We start from the raw sequence: 19,258 nt of genomic DNA on the forward strand, positions 1-19,258 counted from the left end.
GCATGGGCTGTTGACACTGCCTGAAATTCCTTTTCTTTCCCTTCTCTGTGGCAAATGTGTGTCCCCACAGGGGATTGCTGCAGAGCCAGAGCCACCTCCTTTGGGAATCCTGTTTGTGGTCCCCCACATTTGCTGGACTCTCACAGCACTTTGTCCATCCCTTAGCCCCAGCCTTAATGAATGTTACTTGATCTTGTCGCAAGTCTTCCTGGAACTTCCTCCCTTGCTCCACCCTGCCTTTGAGCTTGTCAAGGATGGACAGGGTACTGATTTGGTCCCATGGCCTTGGCACCCAGCACAGAGCCTAGCACTAGTCCATACTGAAGACTGAAGAGGGAACGGAAATCTCATCCACATATGCAGAATTCCAGCCTCTCTTGAGAACACCTCCTGCAGCTGAGACCCACCCCAGTGCTTAGAGAACAGAAATTTCTTAAAGTGTGTGTGTGGGTGTGGGTGTGTGTCCTAAGGAAGGGCAATATTGCTTTACAAGGTTTTTAGAATGCTAGTCTCAAGCAGGCAGGACAAATATACACCCCACTTGGCAGATGGGTAAGCTGAGACGCAGCAAAGAGAAGAGAAGAGTCTGCCCCAAAGAGCCAGAATAAGAACTTCACACAGCCTGCATGTAGCAGGTCCTAGGTTTGAAACTGGGTCAGATTTCTGCCCTTCCAGCTGCTGTTTGTCTCTGAAGGCTTGGTAACCAGTGGCTTAGCAGACAAACGGAGAGGCATGTTACAATTTCTCTCATCAGTATTGAGCACTCCCAGACTCAACTCCTCTCCTTCCACCCCTGGCCACCTAGAGGTGCCCCCTCCAATCGGGTCCTCCTTGGCTACTGCCCAGGACCAAGGAAGAGCAGAGGTCCCCATATACTGCTGGAAGGCCTGTGAGACCCCCTCCCTCCTCTGCAAATTGGTAATTGCTATGTGGTCAGACCAGAGGAATTAGAGGGGCCCTCTAGGAATTTCATACTGATTTTGCAAATGAAAATGGAGACTTGCCTTTTGAAGTTTAGGCAGCTGTGTCAGCAGGGCAGGTCTGAGACAGCAGGAAGAATAAAAATGACATGCTTCGAACCAATGGAAGCAGCTGCTTAATAACACGAACAGTGATAATGGTAACCAAGGATGCCGCTGACTGATCGCCTCCCGTGTAGACCATTTTCCCTCCATGGGCCTCAGTCAGCTCATCTCTGATTTCTCATCCATTCCAGCCTCCACAGGTGACTTGTCCACTGTCTGGAGATCAGGTAGAGAGGGTCATGTATGTTGCTTGGGTTGAGTGCATGGTCCATGGCATGAGATTGAAGACCCTCCACTACTGGATGTCTTCCAGCCCTGACTGCTGGCTCATCCTTAAACACACCGTGCTCCTCCATATCCTTCTGCAGTTAACACTTTCTTTTCCTTTCTTTCTTTGTTTTTTTCTTTTGAGACAGAATCTCACTCTGTTGTCCAGGCTGCAGTATAGTGGTAAGATCATAGCTCACTGCAGCCTTGAACTCCTGGCCTCAAGCAATCCTCTCACCTTAGCCTGCTGAGTAGCTGGGACTACAGGCACGTGACACCGTGTCTGGCTCTTTGTTGTTGTTGTTGTTGTTAGAGATGGGGTCTCCCTGTGTTTCCCAGGCCTGTCTCAAACTTCTGGCCTTACGTGATCCTCCTGCCTCAGCCCCCCAAAGTGCTGGGATTACAGATGTGAGCCATCACGCACAGCCTGCGGTGAACACTTTCCTTCTCAATGCTACTCATCTTCGCAGCCCAGCTGAGGCCTGTGATTCCCTCAACGACTCCCAGGCTGGGTCAGAAACCCCCTCTGAGGCCCCCAACCTCTGTGTTTTACCATTAACTTACCACATTATAATTACCTGTTCCTTCTGTCATCTCCTCCATCACCTTGAAGTTGCTCAAAGCTTTATAATTGAGGATAAGTTGGTGTAGGCGATTCTCTGGGACTTTCCAATATGTTTTATTACTTTCCTCTATGGACAGAGTGTGTTCAGTTTACGAAATCAAAGGTAGTTACTGAAGGATAGAAATAGAAGATTCACAGCAGAAGCAGAGAGAGCTTGATGCATTAAGCCTGGGCAGAGTCGAGGCCCTGGGTATAGAGCCCCATCACTGGGGAACAAGGGATGCCACTTACTGCTCTGAGCCTTGGATTTTCAATAATGCTATCCTCACAGGGCTCTGAAGAAAAATAAATGAGCCTCCACATGTAAAGTATTTGGAAACACAGACTGTTGAAATCATGGGATGGTAGGTGTAATGTTCTGAAATGTTGGGCTCCTGGAATAGGTCTTCCAGAGCTAGGAGGTACTCCCACACCCTCCTGTTTCAGAGGAATCCTGTGGCCCAGAGAGTGGGTCCCACAGCTGGTCTGGGTCAGAGCCCACAGCACCAGAATATGCATCTCTGAGCTCCCTTGGGCTTAGCTGTACTGAAGGCTAAAATTCAAGGGATCCCTTTGCCCTCCAACAGGGCAGACCCCACATAAACTCCTTTCCTGGAGACCCCAAGCCTCTGGACCAGCCCCAGCCAGTCCCAACCATCAGCCTCCCTACCCACCCAGCAGAATGCTAATCTCATCATGTGGGTGGCTCCGGATTTATGAGCGTTTCCTGGCATGACTTGAAGGACAGAGGAGAAACACTAGGATCTTTAAGGGTGGTCTTTGGGTGGAGAAACTAAGCATTCAGAGAAAAGAAGGAAAGAAAGCTAGCGTGAGTCAGGCTTCCCGATGCCCGCCCAGGAAAGCACTGAGAGCTCAGCCAGCCCACTGCAAGGCAGATGGAGGTGTGGGCAGCACCACCAGGTCCAGGGGGCAGGCGACAGCTGTACTAGAGGCCAAGTCCATGCTTCTTGGGTTGTGGCTGGGCACTGGGTGGGCGATGGGGGGATGGTGAGGGGAAGGGAGGAGGGCAGAGCTGCCTTCATCTTCAGTTGGACCTCCCTGCTTCACCCCTGCCTCGCTAGATTCCATTATCAACATAGCTCCCCCCGCATTCTTCTGCCCAGACTCCCTGTGACTTCCCATCTCAGCAGGAAGCCACAGGCCTTCAAAGACCACAGGGCTCTACAGGCCCTGCCCACCACCCACCTCACTATGACCTCTCTCCCTTGTGCTGGAAATTCTCCACTTTCCTCTCCAGATCCACTTTCTGCTCTCCCTGCCCCGCCCTGTGCATGAGCTGACGCAGCATCACCTGGGCTCCCACCTTGTCCTCCCTGGCAGGAGATGGGCAGGCAGAAGGGAAAGGGAGTTGAATATCTCTTACCTCCACCCACCCTTCTCCTCCTTCCCTGGCGTTGCCGTGGTCCAGGCCATGCTCAGCCATAGTTGTGCTCCCTTTCAAGCCTGTGGCTGTGCCGGGTCCAGGTCGCTGCTCCCTCTCTTCCCCTAAAGGTTTAGGGAAAGGTAAGCTTCCCCCTGCAGCTACTCCCTGCTGCCTCACTATGGCCTGCCCACACCTTCGTGAATATTCTGACAATCACTGCTCTTCAGTCACTCTTTCAGCTGAACTTACTTCTTTGGAACTCATCTCACTGGCAGTGTGCCACCTGGTTGCTGTTGGGTCCCTGCCTAACACAGGTCCATTGCCTCACTCCCCCTTGCTCATGCATCTCCAGCCATATTGGCTGCAAATCTATCAGGCCTGCTCTGCATCAGGGCCTTTGCCCTTACTGTTCCCTCTTCTCTCTGATATCCACATGGCTCCCTCCCTCATCTTCAGACCTTTTCTCAAATGTCGCCTCTCATTGCAGCCTTACCTGGACAGCTTATCTAGAATGGGTGGGGGGGGGGCAGGGGGTGATGGCACGAACTTGTTGTCCTAGTTTATTGGGAGGCTAAGGCAGGAGGATCGCTTGAGTCTGGGAGACTCAGGCTGCAGCAAGCAGAGATTGCACCACTGCACTCTAGCTTCGACAACAGAGCAGGGCCCCAACTCTAAAAAAAATTAATAATAATAAAATATCAACTCCCAACACACACACATACACACACACACACACACACACACACACACACACACACCCTATATTCCTCTTTGCCTCATTTTCTCCATAGCAACTATCACTCTCCAACATACTGAATGGTTTACTTCTTGTTTCTTTATGGTCAGCTTTCTCCTACTGGAATGAAAGCTCCTTTAGGGTAGGGATCTTTATTTGCAGCGTTCACTCCTGTACCTCCAGGGCCTGGAACAGCATCTGCTACATAAGTGCTCAATAAATATTTGTTCAATGAATGTGTAAATTAGTTCTTTTCAAAGGTGAGTAAACCAAGACCCAGAGAAGGAAAATAATTCACCCAGAGGTTCGTAGTGAAGAGTCCAGTGGTGACTAGATCCCTGGTCCCTGCTCCCAGCCCAGAGCCAGTCCCCAGCTCCAGGAAATCTTGTGTTTATTTGGATGCCTGCTGTTCAGTAGCCCAGTGTCCGGAGACAGGATTCAGTGCTGGAGGCCTAGGAGACTCAGAATACTGAACAGGAAGCAGGGAGGTAGTCGGCATGGCTTTGGTGCTGCCGATGGGGCAAGGAGAATAAATAAATAAATCTCAGCCAGAGCCTGGCAGGCTCTAACCTTTGAAGAAATGTCCCCCAGGCCGGAGAAGGCTTCCTGTGAAGCGAGCTGTCCTCCACCCCTACCCAGTGCTGAGAGATGATTTGGGCCCAGGGTCCAGCAGGCGCAGCTCCTCCCAGCTCTGCACCATGGGAGGTACTGGCTTCTGGCAGAGAGCTGCTCAGGGTAGGGGTCCTGTGACGGGCGACTCACTTGGCTTTCCATTCACTTATTCATCCTACAAGCATTCCTCAAGCATCTACTATGTGTGTATTGGGCACTGCACTCTGGGAACATCGTCAAGACGAAGACAGAGGATTTGCCTGCCCTCAGAGCATTCATCCTCAAGCAGGAAGGATGAGTGTTAGTAATAAAATGGGGAGTACCTGGTCTGGGAAGTGTCAGGTGCTTTGGGGGCACTTAGCAGGGGACCTGTGCAGTCCATGGCTCAGAGAAGTTCTCCTGAGGGAAGGAGCCTCTACAGCCAGGTGCAAAGGGGAGTGTGAACTGGTAGATGGAGAGAGGTTTCCAGACAGAGGACATGTGCAGGGAGCAAGGTTTCATCAGCCTGGGCAGTGAAAACAGACTGGGGAGGCCATGAACCAGGCGAGGTTACCTTGGCAAGGGCGACCTCTTTCTTATTCTCATATGGCAGCTCTGACAGTGCGCCACAGCTAAAGTTCTAACACCCCCTCTCCTTCCCAGCTGACAGCTCGGAACCTGGGCCTCAAAGACTGGCGCCTACTTGTCTCTTCATGTCTGTACTTCCTACCAGCTGGTTGAGTGGAGGTGGCTTGGTGGGCCAGGCCCAGGAACAGCAGAAAGAACCCAGACCTGCCAGCTGGACCTGAGTTTGAATCCTAGCTCGTTAGTTCTTTAATGTGGGACCTTATGCAAGTGACTTTACCCTCCTCAAGGCCTCTGTTTCCTTGTTTGTCATATGGAAATAGTCCTTATCTGAAAGAGTTATGGTGTGAGATGGTTTCCTAGCATCTTTACCATGCTCCATGTAATTGGGGGCATGCTCATTAACCCTAACCTTGTCTCCCATCACTGTCTTCCATGTTGGCTCCGCTTCAGCCACGCTGGCCTCTGCTTCTCCTCACATATGTACAGGGCCTTTGCACCTGCTGATTCCCCTTCCTTCATCACTCCTCATGCGATTAACTGCTTTATTTTTTTCTATAACATATTCTGTATTAGTTCTCCAGAAAAACAGAACCAATAGAATATATGTATGTGTGTATGTATCTCTGTAAATATATATATAGGTACATACATTTTATACACACACACACACACACACACACACACACACACAGTGTTGGTGGTGTTGGTGGGTAAGTCTAAAATTTGCAGGGCAGGCCAGCAGGCTGGAAATCTAGGGAAGAGTTGATGCTGCAGTTCAAGTCCAAAAGCAGTCTGCTGGTAGAATTCCTTGTTCTTTGACAAGGTCAAATTTTTTCTAGTAAGGCCTTCAACTGAACAGATGAGGCCCACCTTCGTTATGGAGGGTAATCTGCATTTCAAAGTCTACTGATTTAAATATGAGTCTCATCTAAGAAGTAGCTTCACAGAAGCATCTAAAAAAAGTTTGACCAAATATCTGGATAGCGTAGCCTAACCAAGTTGACACATAAAATTAACCATCACAAGTTCACCCCTTGTCAGTTGGGCTCCCATACACATCTTAAACCATACTGAATCTCCAAATAAGGACAATAACATGACCATAGCTCCACCTAACATGATGCAGCTATCCTGCGTACACCAAAAATGCTCTGTTTCTTTCCCCAGAAGAGGATACAAAGTCTTTGGGTGACATTGACTCTTCTTGATATCCTGTACCTTAAATACTATGATGTAAAGCTAACAATACCTAAATACTGTAAGTCAATATATCTTATGTTATATGATAAAGGGATGAGAGGGAAGAAAGCAAAGATATTTGAGATAGAAACACACACACAGACACACATAAACAAATATGAATAACAAAATAGGGAGGAACTCTCATCACAATTACAGTTCTCATCTCTGTCACTGGTCACGTTATCATAGCTGGTACTGATGACTACCTTCTTCTACTACCCATTCTGTATTCCCTTTGCTTTCAACAACAACCTCAACTGCTCATGGTTCTTAACTTGGCGGCATGACCCAAGCCTTCATTGTTGAATGGTCTGGGCCATTAGTAGTCCTGTCTGGATTGGGTTGTTGTAGTTTTCCATTGACCTTAATCTCAGGTTATGGTAATACTAAGAGATGCCGTAAAAGGTCCCCTGCATTCCAGAAACACTCTTCCTCACCTCCACTGGGGTGGCAATCTAATTTCTCCCTTGGTAGTCAGAATCAATCATTCCAGGCAGCATAGTAACCCCTTCTTTGCTTGTTGACTAAGACGTGTGAGGAATCCATGTGGCTGGGTGGCAGTCTTCACTTGCAGTTTAATGAAGCCATTGTTGTGTTGCATATCAGTATTTTTACTAGTAATTTATGTATTCTCTCTTTACCCCTCTAGCAGGGGAGCTCTGTAAGGGCAGGGATTTTTTAAGTCCGTTTTGTCCCTGGCTAACTCCCCAGCACCTAGAACAATGCCTGGTGCTCAGGAAGAATGGCTGAGTGGATTGGGGCCTTTGCAGTGATTCCCTTGGGCTTTGAGTTGGGTGAGCAGACTTGCAAGCTGAGAGCCAGGCTTGTCCCAAGAGACCCTGGCTCCAAACCCTCTTCTTGACTAAGGGGGTCCTGCTGCCTTCTCAGTGCAATTGCTGGGCCATCGAGTGAACATAGGCCTTCATGTCTACCATTCCAGCCCATCTAGGACTGTTTACGGGACTACTCTGGAACAGTAAACCTGTTCCCACCCTCCTGGCGCCTGCCTCACTCCCTAGCTCCTCGTTTGAAGACGTGTTTAAATTCTGGGCCTACCTTCAGCAGATGCCACAAGCCATTTCATGTCCGGCCAGCGTTGGTGAGGGGAGTCCATGGAGGATGCTCTGGAGTTCCTGGTGGCTGGGCCTCCACACAGCCATCCAGGGGGAGAGAGGCAGCTCTAGCCTTCACCCAATGTTTGTTATTCCATGTCAAAACCTTATCATAGACATTATCCTAGAATGGGCCACCGAGGCTATGCGCAAAGAAGGTTTGTTATTCTAAGGTGGCCAGGAGCAGAAGACATCTCGAGTCTGAGCAGCACCAGGCTTGGGAATTCAGGGTGAGTGAAAGGGAGGCAGGAGTCAGGGCCAGGCGCTTCATTATAAAGCCTGTGTACTTACCACCCTTGCTGTGCTGGCCAGTTGGCACATCTGCCTCTAAAATGAGCTCTGCACAGACGGAAGCCAAGTCCAATTAATCTACTAATCTCAAATCTCTGCAGAGAGGAGCTGAAAGTAAATGTTTGTGAATGAATGGATGTAGCTTCCCTCTGTCTGTTGGAAGCATCAAGGATGCTGGTGAAGGAGCACATACCGCGCTGAAGCCCTGGTTGTGAGAACCTGGTCTGGTGCCAGACGTAATTTCAAACCCCAGCCCTGTCTTTTACCAGCTGTGTGGCCTTGTGCCCATCACTCCCTTCTGCTTCTTTGGTTTCCCATCTGTGACTACGGACAACATCCCTCTTGGCTCTCTTCCAGGGAGAGCAGAGGGAGGGCCTACAGGGCAGTGGTTAACTAGGAGGATACATTCCAGGCCTGGCCCAAATGGCTGATCCATCCCTCTCCAGCTTTGTCACCTTTGGCAAGGTACTTGATGTCTCTTTGCTGCAGTTTTTTTTTTTTTAATTAAATGGAGCTAATAGTAGACTTACCTCAGAGTTGCTATAAAGATTAAATAAATGAACATGAGTTTAGAAAGTTCCTGACACATAGTAAGTGCTCAATAAACATAGTAATCCTGGTAATGAATGGATGAAGACTTCTTTATAAATTGCAAAATGACGGTACAGGGCAGGAGGTGTAAGGGAAAGTGCGCATGATTCTGGATCAGCATCCCTCTTCTTGCAGTGCTTCCTGAATGTCTGCTAATGGAGACATTGGGATTCAGCAGGAAACAGAGAGGCAGAGAACAGGGACAATTCAGTGAGATAAGTGTCTAGAGTGAAAGAAGGACAGGGGTCTTTGGGAGACACCATACCCCACCCAGGTAGGGAGAATCAGGATGATAGGCTTGGGTTTCAGTCCTGGCCCCACCACACTCCTACTGTGACACATGGGAAGGCCTCATAAATGAGTCTGGCCTCGTTTTATATCTTTGTAATAGACTATTAATAACAGACTTATTAGTAACAGACTCACAGTAAATATTCCCTGGCTATTTCACAAGGCTCTAGAAAAAAAATGGGTGTGGCAGTGTGTGTGGATGAATGTGGGCTGTGCCTGTGGACATCTGGAAATCCAGCCATGTGGCCCAGGGCACTGCAGAGTTCTGGACCAGGAGTAGAGAGTTGGGGGTGAGTCCACTCTGCCCTCAGCTCATTGTGTGGCCTTAGGCAAGCCCCATCCTGCCTGCTCTGGACCCCCTAGCCTCCTCTCCTCTTTAATATGAGGAGGCCACAGGATGAGATCAGTGGTTCTCAAACTAGGCTCCAGGGTACCTGTGGGTTCCACAGAAGGGCCTTGGTGCAGAAGTCTCTACTGCAGGAGGACATAGAGCTGGTGAGACTTCAGGCAGCCGCCTGCCTCCCTTACAGCAACCAGGGAAGTTTCTATTTTTACCTTCTCCATATTTTGAGTTCTAAGTAAGGTTCCTTTGAAAAATAACAGCAAGAACATGGCTTTAAAAGGCCTGAAAAGCCTCTGGACCAGATGACCTCCAGGGCTCTTCCAGCTCCAATCTGGGAAGCTTTAGGTCTATTTTCCTCTCAATTTTATTTAACCAACACTTATCCAGCACTTACTACATGCCAGGACTGTTTTTAGCACCCCACAGATTATAACATACTAAATTCACTGGAACACCTTCCAGCTCTGTGATGGTTGCATGATTGCAGAAGCAACTCTGTGAGTCGAGCAAGGTCCTGGGGAGACATTTCTCCTCCAGTCAGGTCTTCTGGGTGCCTGGGCCGATGACCTCACCACAGGTCAGGTGGTGCCTTGGCCAAGCTGATGCCGAGAAGCAAGGAAGCAGGTGTGTGCAGTGGCCGAGCATAGTCACGGGAAGCCTGTGTCCCAGGCCCCCAGAGGAGGACAGCAGATCAACTCGACATGGACACTTTCATCCGAGGCATGCGCCATGTGGAAGTGCCTGTTGCCTTAGCAATGCCCACAGCAACAGGGCCACTGCCTCCTGTGATCCATCCCCAGCCACCATGCTGCCATCGACACCCTGCACCAGATGGCTACATATCAGATTTCAGTGGTGGCGGCCAGAGCCTAGAGGCCTGGAGAAGGCCCAGAGGTGGAGTTTTGGGTAGGAGGTGGTGGGGGCTGACCTCGTCTCCAGCCAGCTCATTACGTGGAGCAGCCTGGGCTCCATCCAGTGCAATCTAGTGCTCCTGCCCAGCCATGAACAAAAATGAGAGGGGAGGGAGGTGATCTCACGAGCACACACTTGGCCCTGTTGCCTGTGTTAGTACTTTGGCCTGGCTGTGCACACCTGTTTTATGAGCTTTTCTGGTCAGATGATGTGTTCTTGAACCAAGTGACTGCTGCCACTTGGTGGGACCTTCTGCCACAAGGTGATGGCGTGCCTCAGAATGCAGAGTGCAGAAGTTGTAGGGGCTAGATTTAAGGACTCAGTGAGCAGCCTTGAACTATGAAGTGACCATAGCAGGTGTCAAAGAAATAAAGAAACAATGAAGTGACACTTTGTCTTCACCAGGCACAGTGCTGAGTGCTGCAGATTCAAAAATGAACAAGACACAATTCCTGCCTTGAAGAAGCTCATAACCTAATATGGGAGGCTGGTAGCTAAACAGCAAATACAATATAATATTCACTCCATAGTGAAAGGAAGCATGGTGTATCAGTTATCTATCACCGCAGCTATGCTGTGTAACAAGTTTTCCACTCATGCATCTGGGGCCAATTGTGAATAGTCTCTGCTGATCTTGGCTGGGCTGCTTCACATGTCTGGGGATTGGCAGGCTGTTGGCTGGTCTTGGTGGAGGATGGCCTTCGCTGGACGGCTCTGCCCCACATGTCTCTCATCATCCAGCAGGCTAGCCTGGATTGTTCTCGGGGCAGTGGCAGAGGTGCAGGCAGCAGCAGCAGCACATAACTGCTTTTCAGGCCTGCATTTGTAATGGTTACTAGCATCCCCTTGGCTGAAGGATGTCTGGGGTCAGAATGGAAAGGAGCTACAAAGTTTCATGGAAAAGGGCGTGAATACTGGGAGGGGCTAAGGTTTAGGGCCATTAATCTATCAGTCTGCCACCCATGGAGGCTGTGGGAGCCCCAGGAAGGGGCCTAACCCAGCCCCCAGGTGGTCAGAAAAGCTTCCTGGAGGAGACAGCTGAGGAGAGTCTGGACAGCTAAGTCTGAGTTTGCAAATGGAGACTGGAGGGAGCCGGATTTCCCTATGGAACAGCATATACAGAGACACAAAGGCAGAAGATTTTCTTTTGCTTGAAGGAATGCTGAGTATTTTAGTATTTGGAGGCATGAAAGCCCTGTAAGAAATGAGGTTATTGACCACAGCAGGGTCCAGGTTACTGCCTTGGAGGCTTCTACTGAAGAGCTAGCCCTTTAGCCTGCAGGCAGGAGGGACCTGTGAACGTTTTGAGCAAAAGAGAGAGAGATCATCAGATGTGTGCATTTAAAAGATGACCATGACAGATAACTATGGTATAGAAGAGAAGGGAGGAGGTGTGCCAGGAGATGGGTGGGACTGGTGCAGGGGACTCAACGAGAGATGCTTGGGCCTGAATTGAGGTGGGTGGCGAGGCTGGGAACTTGACGTCCAAGGCATTGTGCAGACAGAATGAGCAGGGTCTAAAGACTGAGGGCTAGACTGGGCTAACAGCAGGGACCGGTTCTCTGAGACAGCCTCCTGACTTTCTGCACAGGGACCAAGTTTTTCTCTTTATCTGTATTAAATAGCCCAAATAATGATCAGCCTCCTCCCTTCTGCTGAACAAAGGAGTCTGGGATACTTTGTCACCTAAAACTAGCCCCAGGCCTAGCTGTGTGAATTGAGCAAGTCCCTCCCTTGCCTTCCCTTCCCTGGGCCTCAGTGTCCCCATCTAAAATGAGCAGGTTGTGTTCCATTAGAGCCACGATCCTCAAATGCCAGAGGCAGTCAGACTGTTTAGGAAGTGTGCAGGGATCCCATTAAAAATACAGAGCCTCTGATCCCAGAGGGTGAGGTCTAGGCGTCTGATATTTTGTCTAGCACTCCAAGTGATCCTGACTCTCACAGATGTGGCTGGGCACAGGCACGGTGGCCTGGAGGACAGAGGAGCTTGAGGACATGCATGCTGAATACAAGGATAGATCAGATGCTCGGGACCGAGCTCCTCAGGCCTTTCCCTGGGTGAGGAAGGCTTCCAGGGTAGGCGGCCTTTAGGTTGGGCCTTGACATCCAACCGGGCCTTTTGTTTTTGTCCTGTTGCTTTGTTTGCAGGATGCTCTTGATTACAAAATTAGTTCATGCACTTTTAAGCACAGGAACACAAAGGAGTCAAAAGAAAAACTCACCCATCATTCTGAAACTCAGACACAAGTTGGGTTCTCATTTTGCTGCTTCTTTAATAAGATGTTGAGACCCAGAGCAGGAGTGGGGACCTGTATGGGCAAAGGGCTGGAGGTGAGAGCAGGCTGAACGTGCTCAGAGATGTGAGGCAGGAGCAGAAACTGGAAACATGCAGCCTGAGCCAGCTGGTGCCGGCCCCACACACCTTCTCTGTTTCAGGCCTGTTGCTCTGAAGTCCAGAGGGAGGAGGGCCAGTCCTAGAGCTCAGCCAGGGTCCCTGAGCACAGCCCTCATTGCTCTCTCTTTCCTCGGCCCAGGTGCTGTTTGCCCTGAACCAAACCCTGCTGCAGCAGGAGAGTGTGCGGGCCGGGAGCCTGCAGGCCTCCTACACCACGGAGGACCTCATCAAGCACTACAACTGCGGAGACCTCAGCGCAGTCATCTTCAACCACGACACATCCCAGGTGAGGCTCCTCTCCAAAGACCTGGATACCTGGCATTTATTAGATCCCTACTACGTGCCAGGCATAGGTAATCTTCTCTCCAGCCATGGCAAGAAGGAGCTATCGTTATTCCCCTTTTATAAGCGGGGAAATTGAGGCTAGAGATGAGAAGAGATTTGTCCAAGGCAACACAGCTTATGAGTTGTTGAGTTTTAAGTTACCAAGAGCAGCAACTTGAGCCAGATCTATGTGGCTCTGGGGCCTAGGACCCTGGAAACTTAGCTTGTAAGACCAGGGAGGCCTCTGAGAGGTTCAGTTCTACATCTGGGGAAATTAAGTTCCAGGGAAGGAAAAGCCCACAGTTACTCAGAGCTTGGACTTGAGTTCAGCCCAGAGCATTCTGCTTTGATTTGAGTCTCAGAGGAAAGATTGTCACCAGCTGGTCGGGCAGCAAGTAGAACCCAAGGGGCTGAGCATGGCTCACCCCTGCTCAGACTCCACCATGCCTCCCCATTCATTGCTGTCAGGGTGAATTCCAAGATGCTTCCTCCAGCATTCAAGGACCTTACAACGTGCCCTCTGCTGGCCTTGTCACAGCCCAGGTTCACCACCCTACAGACCTTGCTCTGCGGACTGTGGAACTTGCGACTCTTCCATTGTGCCTTGTCTTTTCAAGCTTCTGGGCCTTTGTTCAGGCTCCTTTCTCCTCCAGGGTTCCTCCCACTTGGTCCTAGTCATATGTCACCTCCTGAGAAACCTTCCTGAGCCCCTGGATAGGGTCAGGCATTCTCCCAGGCACCTCTAGGTCCTTGTGCCTCCTCTGTCATGGTGTTTGAATACCCGTTCATTCAAGAAGCAGTTGAATTAGGCAGAACACAGCACTTCCCTGCTCAGGACATTGCGTGGACTTCCCATTTTTATCCAGGTGAAAGCCAGAGTCTCTACAGTGGCCTGCGTGGCCCCCATGCTCTCTCCCTACCCTGTCACTTTCTGCTCTCCCCTCCTGCACACCACTTGGGCTGCACGGGCCTTCTTGCTGGTGTGTGAACCCACCTCACCAGCTTCTACCTTTGCACTGGCTGCTCCCTCTGCCGAATGCCTCTCCCAGGTATGACCATGGCTTACTCCCTCTCTGCCTGCAGCACTTAACTAAAATCTCATCATCTCAATGAGGCTGGCCCCAACCACCCGACTCAGAATTGCAACCTGGCCTGCATGCCCACACTCTCACCCTCTTTATTATGCTCCACTTTTTTTCCCCATGGCCTTTGCCATCCTTATAACACACTATCTACTTGATTCATTGATTAGTGACTATTTATTGGTTGCTCTCCCTACTAGAACATAAGCTCCATGAGAGCAGGGAGTTTGGTCTGTTTTATTCATGGATTTACCTCAACTGGCTGGAGCAGCCACTGGCCCAGAGCTGGACTCAGTAAACATTTGCTGAGTGAATGAATGAATGAATGAATGAATGAAATAGTTTATAGATGCTAGACATGGTGCTGTGAAAAGGGGCTTACAGTCACATAGGGAAGATGGGGAGATTCGAAATGAATTGCACCAAAGTGTGATCCTTGCTATGAGGATGGAGTGGAGGAAGCATTTGGAGTCTGTGGAAGGAATGGCTGATTTAGAAGGGCTTGTGGGTAGGGCCTGGGACTGGGGAGAGAAGGAAAGATTTTTGCAAGATGAGAGGGCATGGAAGAACCTGAGTTGGCCATAGACAAGGGGAGGAATGATGTTCCAGCAGAGGAAACCATGCACCAGTGAGCCAGAGAGGAGAACAGGAGAGGGGGGCTGAGAGTGTAGCCTGCAGACAGAGCTGGGCCGGGCCATGGTGTTCCTTCAGTACTTGCCCCCACAAGACCAGGAGCTCCTGAGGGTGATGGCGTGCCACCTATCTCGGTCCCCATTGTCCAGCTTAGGCCTGGCACAGAGCACGTGGCAGTGAGTGACTATCACCCGAGCAAATGTAGGCACGTGGCGTCCTTGCTGCAGCATAGAGAATGAAAGAGAAAGGAATTGGAGGCTTTGCCGCAGGACGCTCAGGATTCCGAGAGCTCTGACTCAGTGGCAGAGAAGTGAGGGTGGAGAGAAGAACCCTGACACCACGAGGCTCCTAGGAATCTCACCTACAAGTGACCCCCTTTGTGGCCAGGCCCACCCTGCTTCATCTGCTGAGGGAGACCCCCGTGAGTCCTGAGCAGCCAGGGAGCTCTGTGGCAAAAGAGGCCCTGGTCATGACTCGGGATGGTCTGGCCATGATGTGGCTAGGAGGGCGGGAGTGTGCAGGACGGGGTGCTGGCCCGACTGTGGCTGACCCTAAGCTGAGAAACGGAGGCATGAGGTGACCTCAGGAGAAGGCAAGCTCAGATTTTCTTTGAGCTTGGGTCCAGACCACTGATTTGTCTTTGGCAAGTGGAACTGCCTCAGAGGTCTCCCAACAGTTCCCGTACTTGAAGTGGGACAGAGGGTAGGTGGATTGGGCCACCTGGATTCAAAGAGCAACCCAGGCTGCCTCAAGGATGCACAGATAGAATCTAGTCGCTTGAGGAGGGGCTGGGCAACCCTACCCCAAGGTGCAGAAAAGCCTGGTGTCAGGGTAGCAAGGCTGAATCCAGTTCCCATGGGGATCTGGTGGAGGTAGGGCTGTGTCTGTAGCTGGGGGCCTCAAAGTCTGTAGGGCACTGAGGATACAGAGGCTGTGGGGCCACAGTCCCTTTGCCTGAAGGCCTTAGGGAGAAAGTGATATGAGAACCAGGCTTGGCAGTAGAGTCCCCTAGATGAGGGTAAAGAGGAGATGCCGAGGGGTGGAGAGTGCAAGCCAGAGAGCAATGTGGTCAGAAAGATGCCTCTGGCTATAACGTGGAGGATGAGGAAGCAACATCTGGAGGCCAGGGCAGGACAGGTGCAGGCCTGGGTGGATAACACTGGGAAAGGGGCCAGGGGCACCTCATCCTTGGCCTGCATCCTGGCTCCACTGTCCCCATCTGCAGCAATGGCTGCATCCCTGGCCTCTGCAGCCCCCAGGCCACTGGCACTGTCAGTGCCTAGCAACAGCAGGGTGATCCAAAGGCCTTCCCCTTGGAAGCCTGGCCTGAGCCTCAAGACTGCCTTAGGTGTAGAGTTGCTGCATGCATTTGTTGTCCAAACCCAGATAATTCTGAGAGTCAGATACAATTCAGGATCAAAATAATTAACAGGCATGGAGCAATCTCCTCCAGCCATCGACCTGGACTGTTCTGGTGAAACCAAGACACCTAATAGTTACCCTATTAGGTGCCTCCTGTGGGCTCACACATTCCTCGTTGTCCTCTCAAAGCACATATCCATCAGTGTTCTTGTGCACATATTGACTCCCCTATCAGGCTGTGAGCCTCATCGAGAGCAGCAGACCCAGTCTGAGGAAGCTCTCAGGCCCCCTAGCCCAACACAGGGCCCTGCTCATGGAAGTTCCCACAGGGTGTCTGTTGGATGGATGGGCTACAGGGAAGGGGTGCAGAGTTTAGATAGGTGGTGTCAGCAGACCTGAGCATTTGACCATTAGACCTGACATGGTTCATGGGTCAGGGAAGACTACACTGAACTCATCCCCCACAGCCCCACCCCAGCCCTGTCCAACCAATCGCCTCATCACCCCATCCCTGGAGACCTCACACGTCCTCTTTAAAAATTATTGTGCATCCTGCACTTAAACTTGTCATAGAAGATTTAAGGCCCCCAACAAGTCTAATGACATCATTAATTTGCTTCCATCCCAGCCCTGGCCCAAACCCAGAACTCATCCTTGGCAAGGAGCCAAGGCCCATCAGCAAGAAACATGCAGAGAATGCCGGCCAGCGGCTGGCCAGCCCCGGGAGCCTGCAGAGCTAGCCCAATTCCTTCATGGCTTTAAACTTTCACTTTTGGGTTCTTGTCCTTGTTAATTTTTTTTGACTCCCCAATTAACAAATGGAGAATCATCTTTGTGTACATGCACATTTGTGGTCAGGAAGCATAGGAGGAGGGGCTGGACATGTGTTAGGTTCCAAGGACCCTTGGAAGGAGAGGGGAAGTGGACTGCTGCCTTCGTGGTACTCTCCAGTGGTTCAGAGCCATTTATTTGTCATCTTCATCTTTACCCTCTGCCCAAGGCCACCCTTCACTGGGAAAAGTGATGAAGCCAGCTCCATCCCCAGGCCAGTTGTGTAATAGCTGACACTGATTCAGGACTTCCTTTGTGCCAGGCACAGTGCTCAGTAAGCACTTTCCAAAACGCATCTTATTTAATCCCTACAATAATGTGTTACCCCCATGTTACCAATTTGGAAACTTAGTCTCAGAGAGGCCAAGTCACTTTCTGGTTCTAGAGAGACCACTCAACTAGTAAGCTGCAAAAGAGGGATTCCAACCCACGTTGTCCTGGCTGGCTGACTTCAGGCCCTACATTCATAACCCCATACTTCTAAGGCCCCTCAGCTCACTCATTCATTCACTGATTAGACAAATACTTATTTGGTGGTACAACATAGTTTACATTTTTTTCCATACCTGAAGAACGGGGAGAACCTGTGAGGGTCATATTTCCAGAAATAACTCCTCTGAGTCATGGGCTTTCTGTGCTTCTCCCCATTCAGAAGCCTTCAGTGTTCCCATAGCTGCATCAAGTTCAAGCGTGCCCTGTTGTGTTAGGGTTTCCAATCATCGCTTTCAAACCCCTTTGAAAGCGTAGGGAAATGTAGGGAAGTAAGAATTCCATTGCCAACTCTGATTGGGCACTAGCAACACTGCTGTCTACAGCGGTCCAGGTTGCACACTGCACGAGGTTAGGGGACATCAGCCATGTTACTGTCGTGTTCATCCCAGAGCAGTGAGTCAGGCCTTTCTGGCAGAGAAGCCCCATGGTGCATGTACCTCTACCTCTCCTCTCACTCTGGGGAACACACTAGGCCTTGGCCAGCAGATAGCAGAGGCAAATATCCTAGCCTCCTTAGAGTCCCTTAGGGCTCAGCCTCCATCGACTCCATTTTCCTCAGAAGGAGTGTTGACAACACTGCAGTGGCTCTAGAAGCCATGTGGCTGGGCTGCAGGACCATTTGGGGGCTTAAACCTGTAGAAAATTAGCCTCTTCATGCCAGGCTCTCCATCCACCTCACCCTTCAGTTTGCAAGGTCTGGTGTCTTGTGCTTCGGGCCTGGGTAGGTGAAGGTAGAGAAGGGGAAGAGGGGACACCAGGTGGAAACCATCCTGTGAGCAGGAGCTTGGAGGTTGGAATGACATTGACAGGTTGTGAGGAAAAGAGAGTATGTTCTGACTCCCTGCCTCCATTTCCTCAACAGCCCCATGCACATATTGGAGGAGACAGTGCAGGAGCACCTGGGCCTGTTATCCAGGTTGGAAAGACAAAATGTTGGGAGTAGAAGAACACAGTGGGGCAACTGTGGTCAGAAAGGGACAGCACAACTTTCAGTTCAAGGTTCAAGGAATCTGGGGACCTTCTTTGTGCCGGGTGTTGGGGGCCAGGAATGACAAAAGCTCTGTCCCTGAACCCAGGAAGCTCTCTGCCTAGTTCAAGACCCTGTTAATGTTGTTCCCAGGCCATGTAGCTGGGCGTATAGTGTGGGGTGATGGCGAAACACCAAGGCAGCTCCAAGCTAGGTTGTTGAGCAAACCAACTTGGGGGAAGCCATGGTCCTGGGGTTGAGGTATTCAAAAAGGGATGGCGGCATTTGCATTATGTCCTGGAAAGTGGTGGTGCAGGGATGGGGAGTTGGTGGTGGCAGCAGATGGTGGCTCAGGCATTGGGAAAATCAAAAGTGATGATCCTTTCTCTCATCTCTGTAGGGTGGCATGTGCTGAATGCAGCCCATGACAGCCCCCATCCTCTTATTGAATCCCCACAATATCATCAGTTTCATCTTACAAGTGACAAAGCTGGGACTCGGAAAAGTTAAGTAACTTGCCCGGTGCCACGCAGCATCAGAACAGGGGGTGAGCCTACTCTTGTACTCAGTGGCCTTCCTGCTGTACCAGGCAGCTCAACTGACCCTGCACATCCTCTTGCTGAACTAAAGTCCTTGTACTTGCCAGCACTGGGCTCAGTGGTGAAGTGAGAGCAGTTAACAAGATGAGCACAGTGCCAGCCTCCCCAGACCTCAGCATCTGCTGACGTTAAACAGGGCAGAGACACGAGGCAGAGCAACACTTGTGGAAGCCCAGCAGCTAGGCCTTATCCTGGCACTGCCACTTCACTAGTTGTGCAACTTTGCACATCTCTGGATCTTTTCCACTCTTGCTTGCTTCATCTGTAAAACTGGAATAACAATGCTTATTTGAGAGGATTTTGGAATTGATGAGAAACATGTACAAAACATGTAGCCCACTGTAGGGGCCTCATAAAAGGAAGTTGTCCAGCCTCACTAGGGCTGTGCATACTCATCCTAAGTCCACCTTGCTCCATAAAGAACTGACAGCAGGTCATGCACAGTGGCTCATGCCTATAATCCCAGCACTTTGCGAAGCCAAGGCAGGAGGATTGCTTGAGCCAGGAGGAGTTCGAGATCGGCCAGGGCAACATAGCGGGATTCCATCTCTACAAAATATTTAAAAATTAGCTGGTCATGGTGGTGCATACCTATT

At 50.5% G+C, this 19,258-nt stretch overlaps 1 protein-coding gene across 3 annotated transcripts in view; it reads left to right on the top strand.

Annotated features, from left to right (window-relative positions):
• The window catches only part of TRABD2B (TraB domain containing 2B), a 244,057-nt gene that overhangs the window by 195,524 nt on the left and 29,275 nt on the right, over positions 1-19,258 (top strand). For all 3 annotated transcript variants that reach the window (XM_055255268.1, XM_055255269.2, XM_063627498.1), the window contains exon 3: positions 12,512-12,658. In XM_055255268.1, the coding sequence (XP_055111243.1) occupies positions 12,512-12,658 (147 nt within the window). The remainder of the gene's footprint in view (positions 1-12,511; positions 12,659-19,258) is intronic.

Source organism: Symphalangus syndactylus, chromosome 12 (assembly GCF_028878055.3).
Source record: "Symphalangus syndactylus isolate Jambi chromosome 12, NHGRI_mSymSyn1-v2.1_pri, whole genome shotgun sequence".
Lineage (NCBI taxonomy): Eukaryota > Metazoa > Chordata > Mammalia > Primates > Hylobatidae > Symphalangus > Symphalangus syndactylus.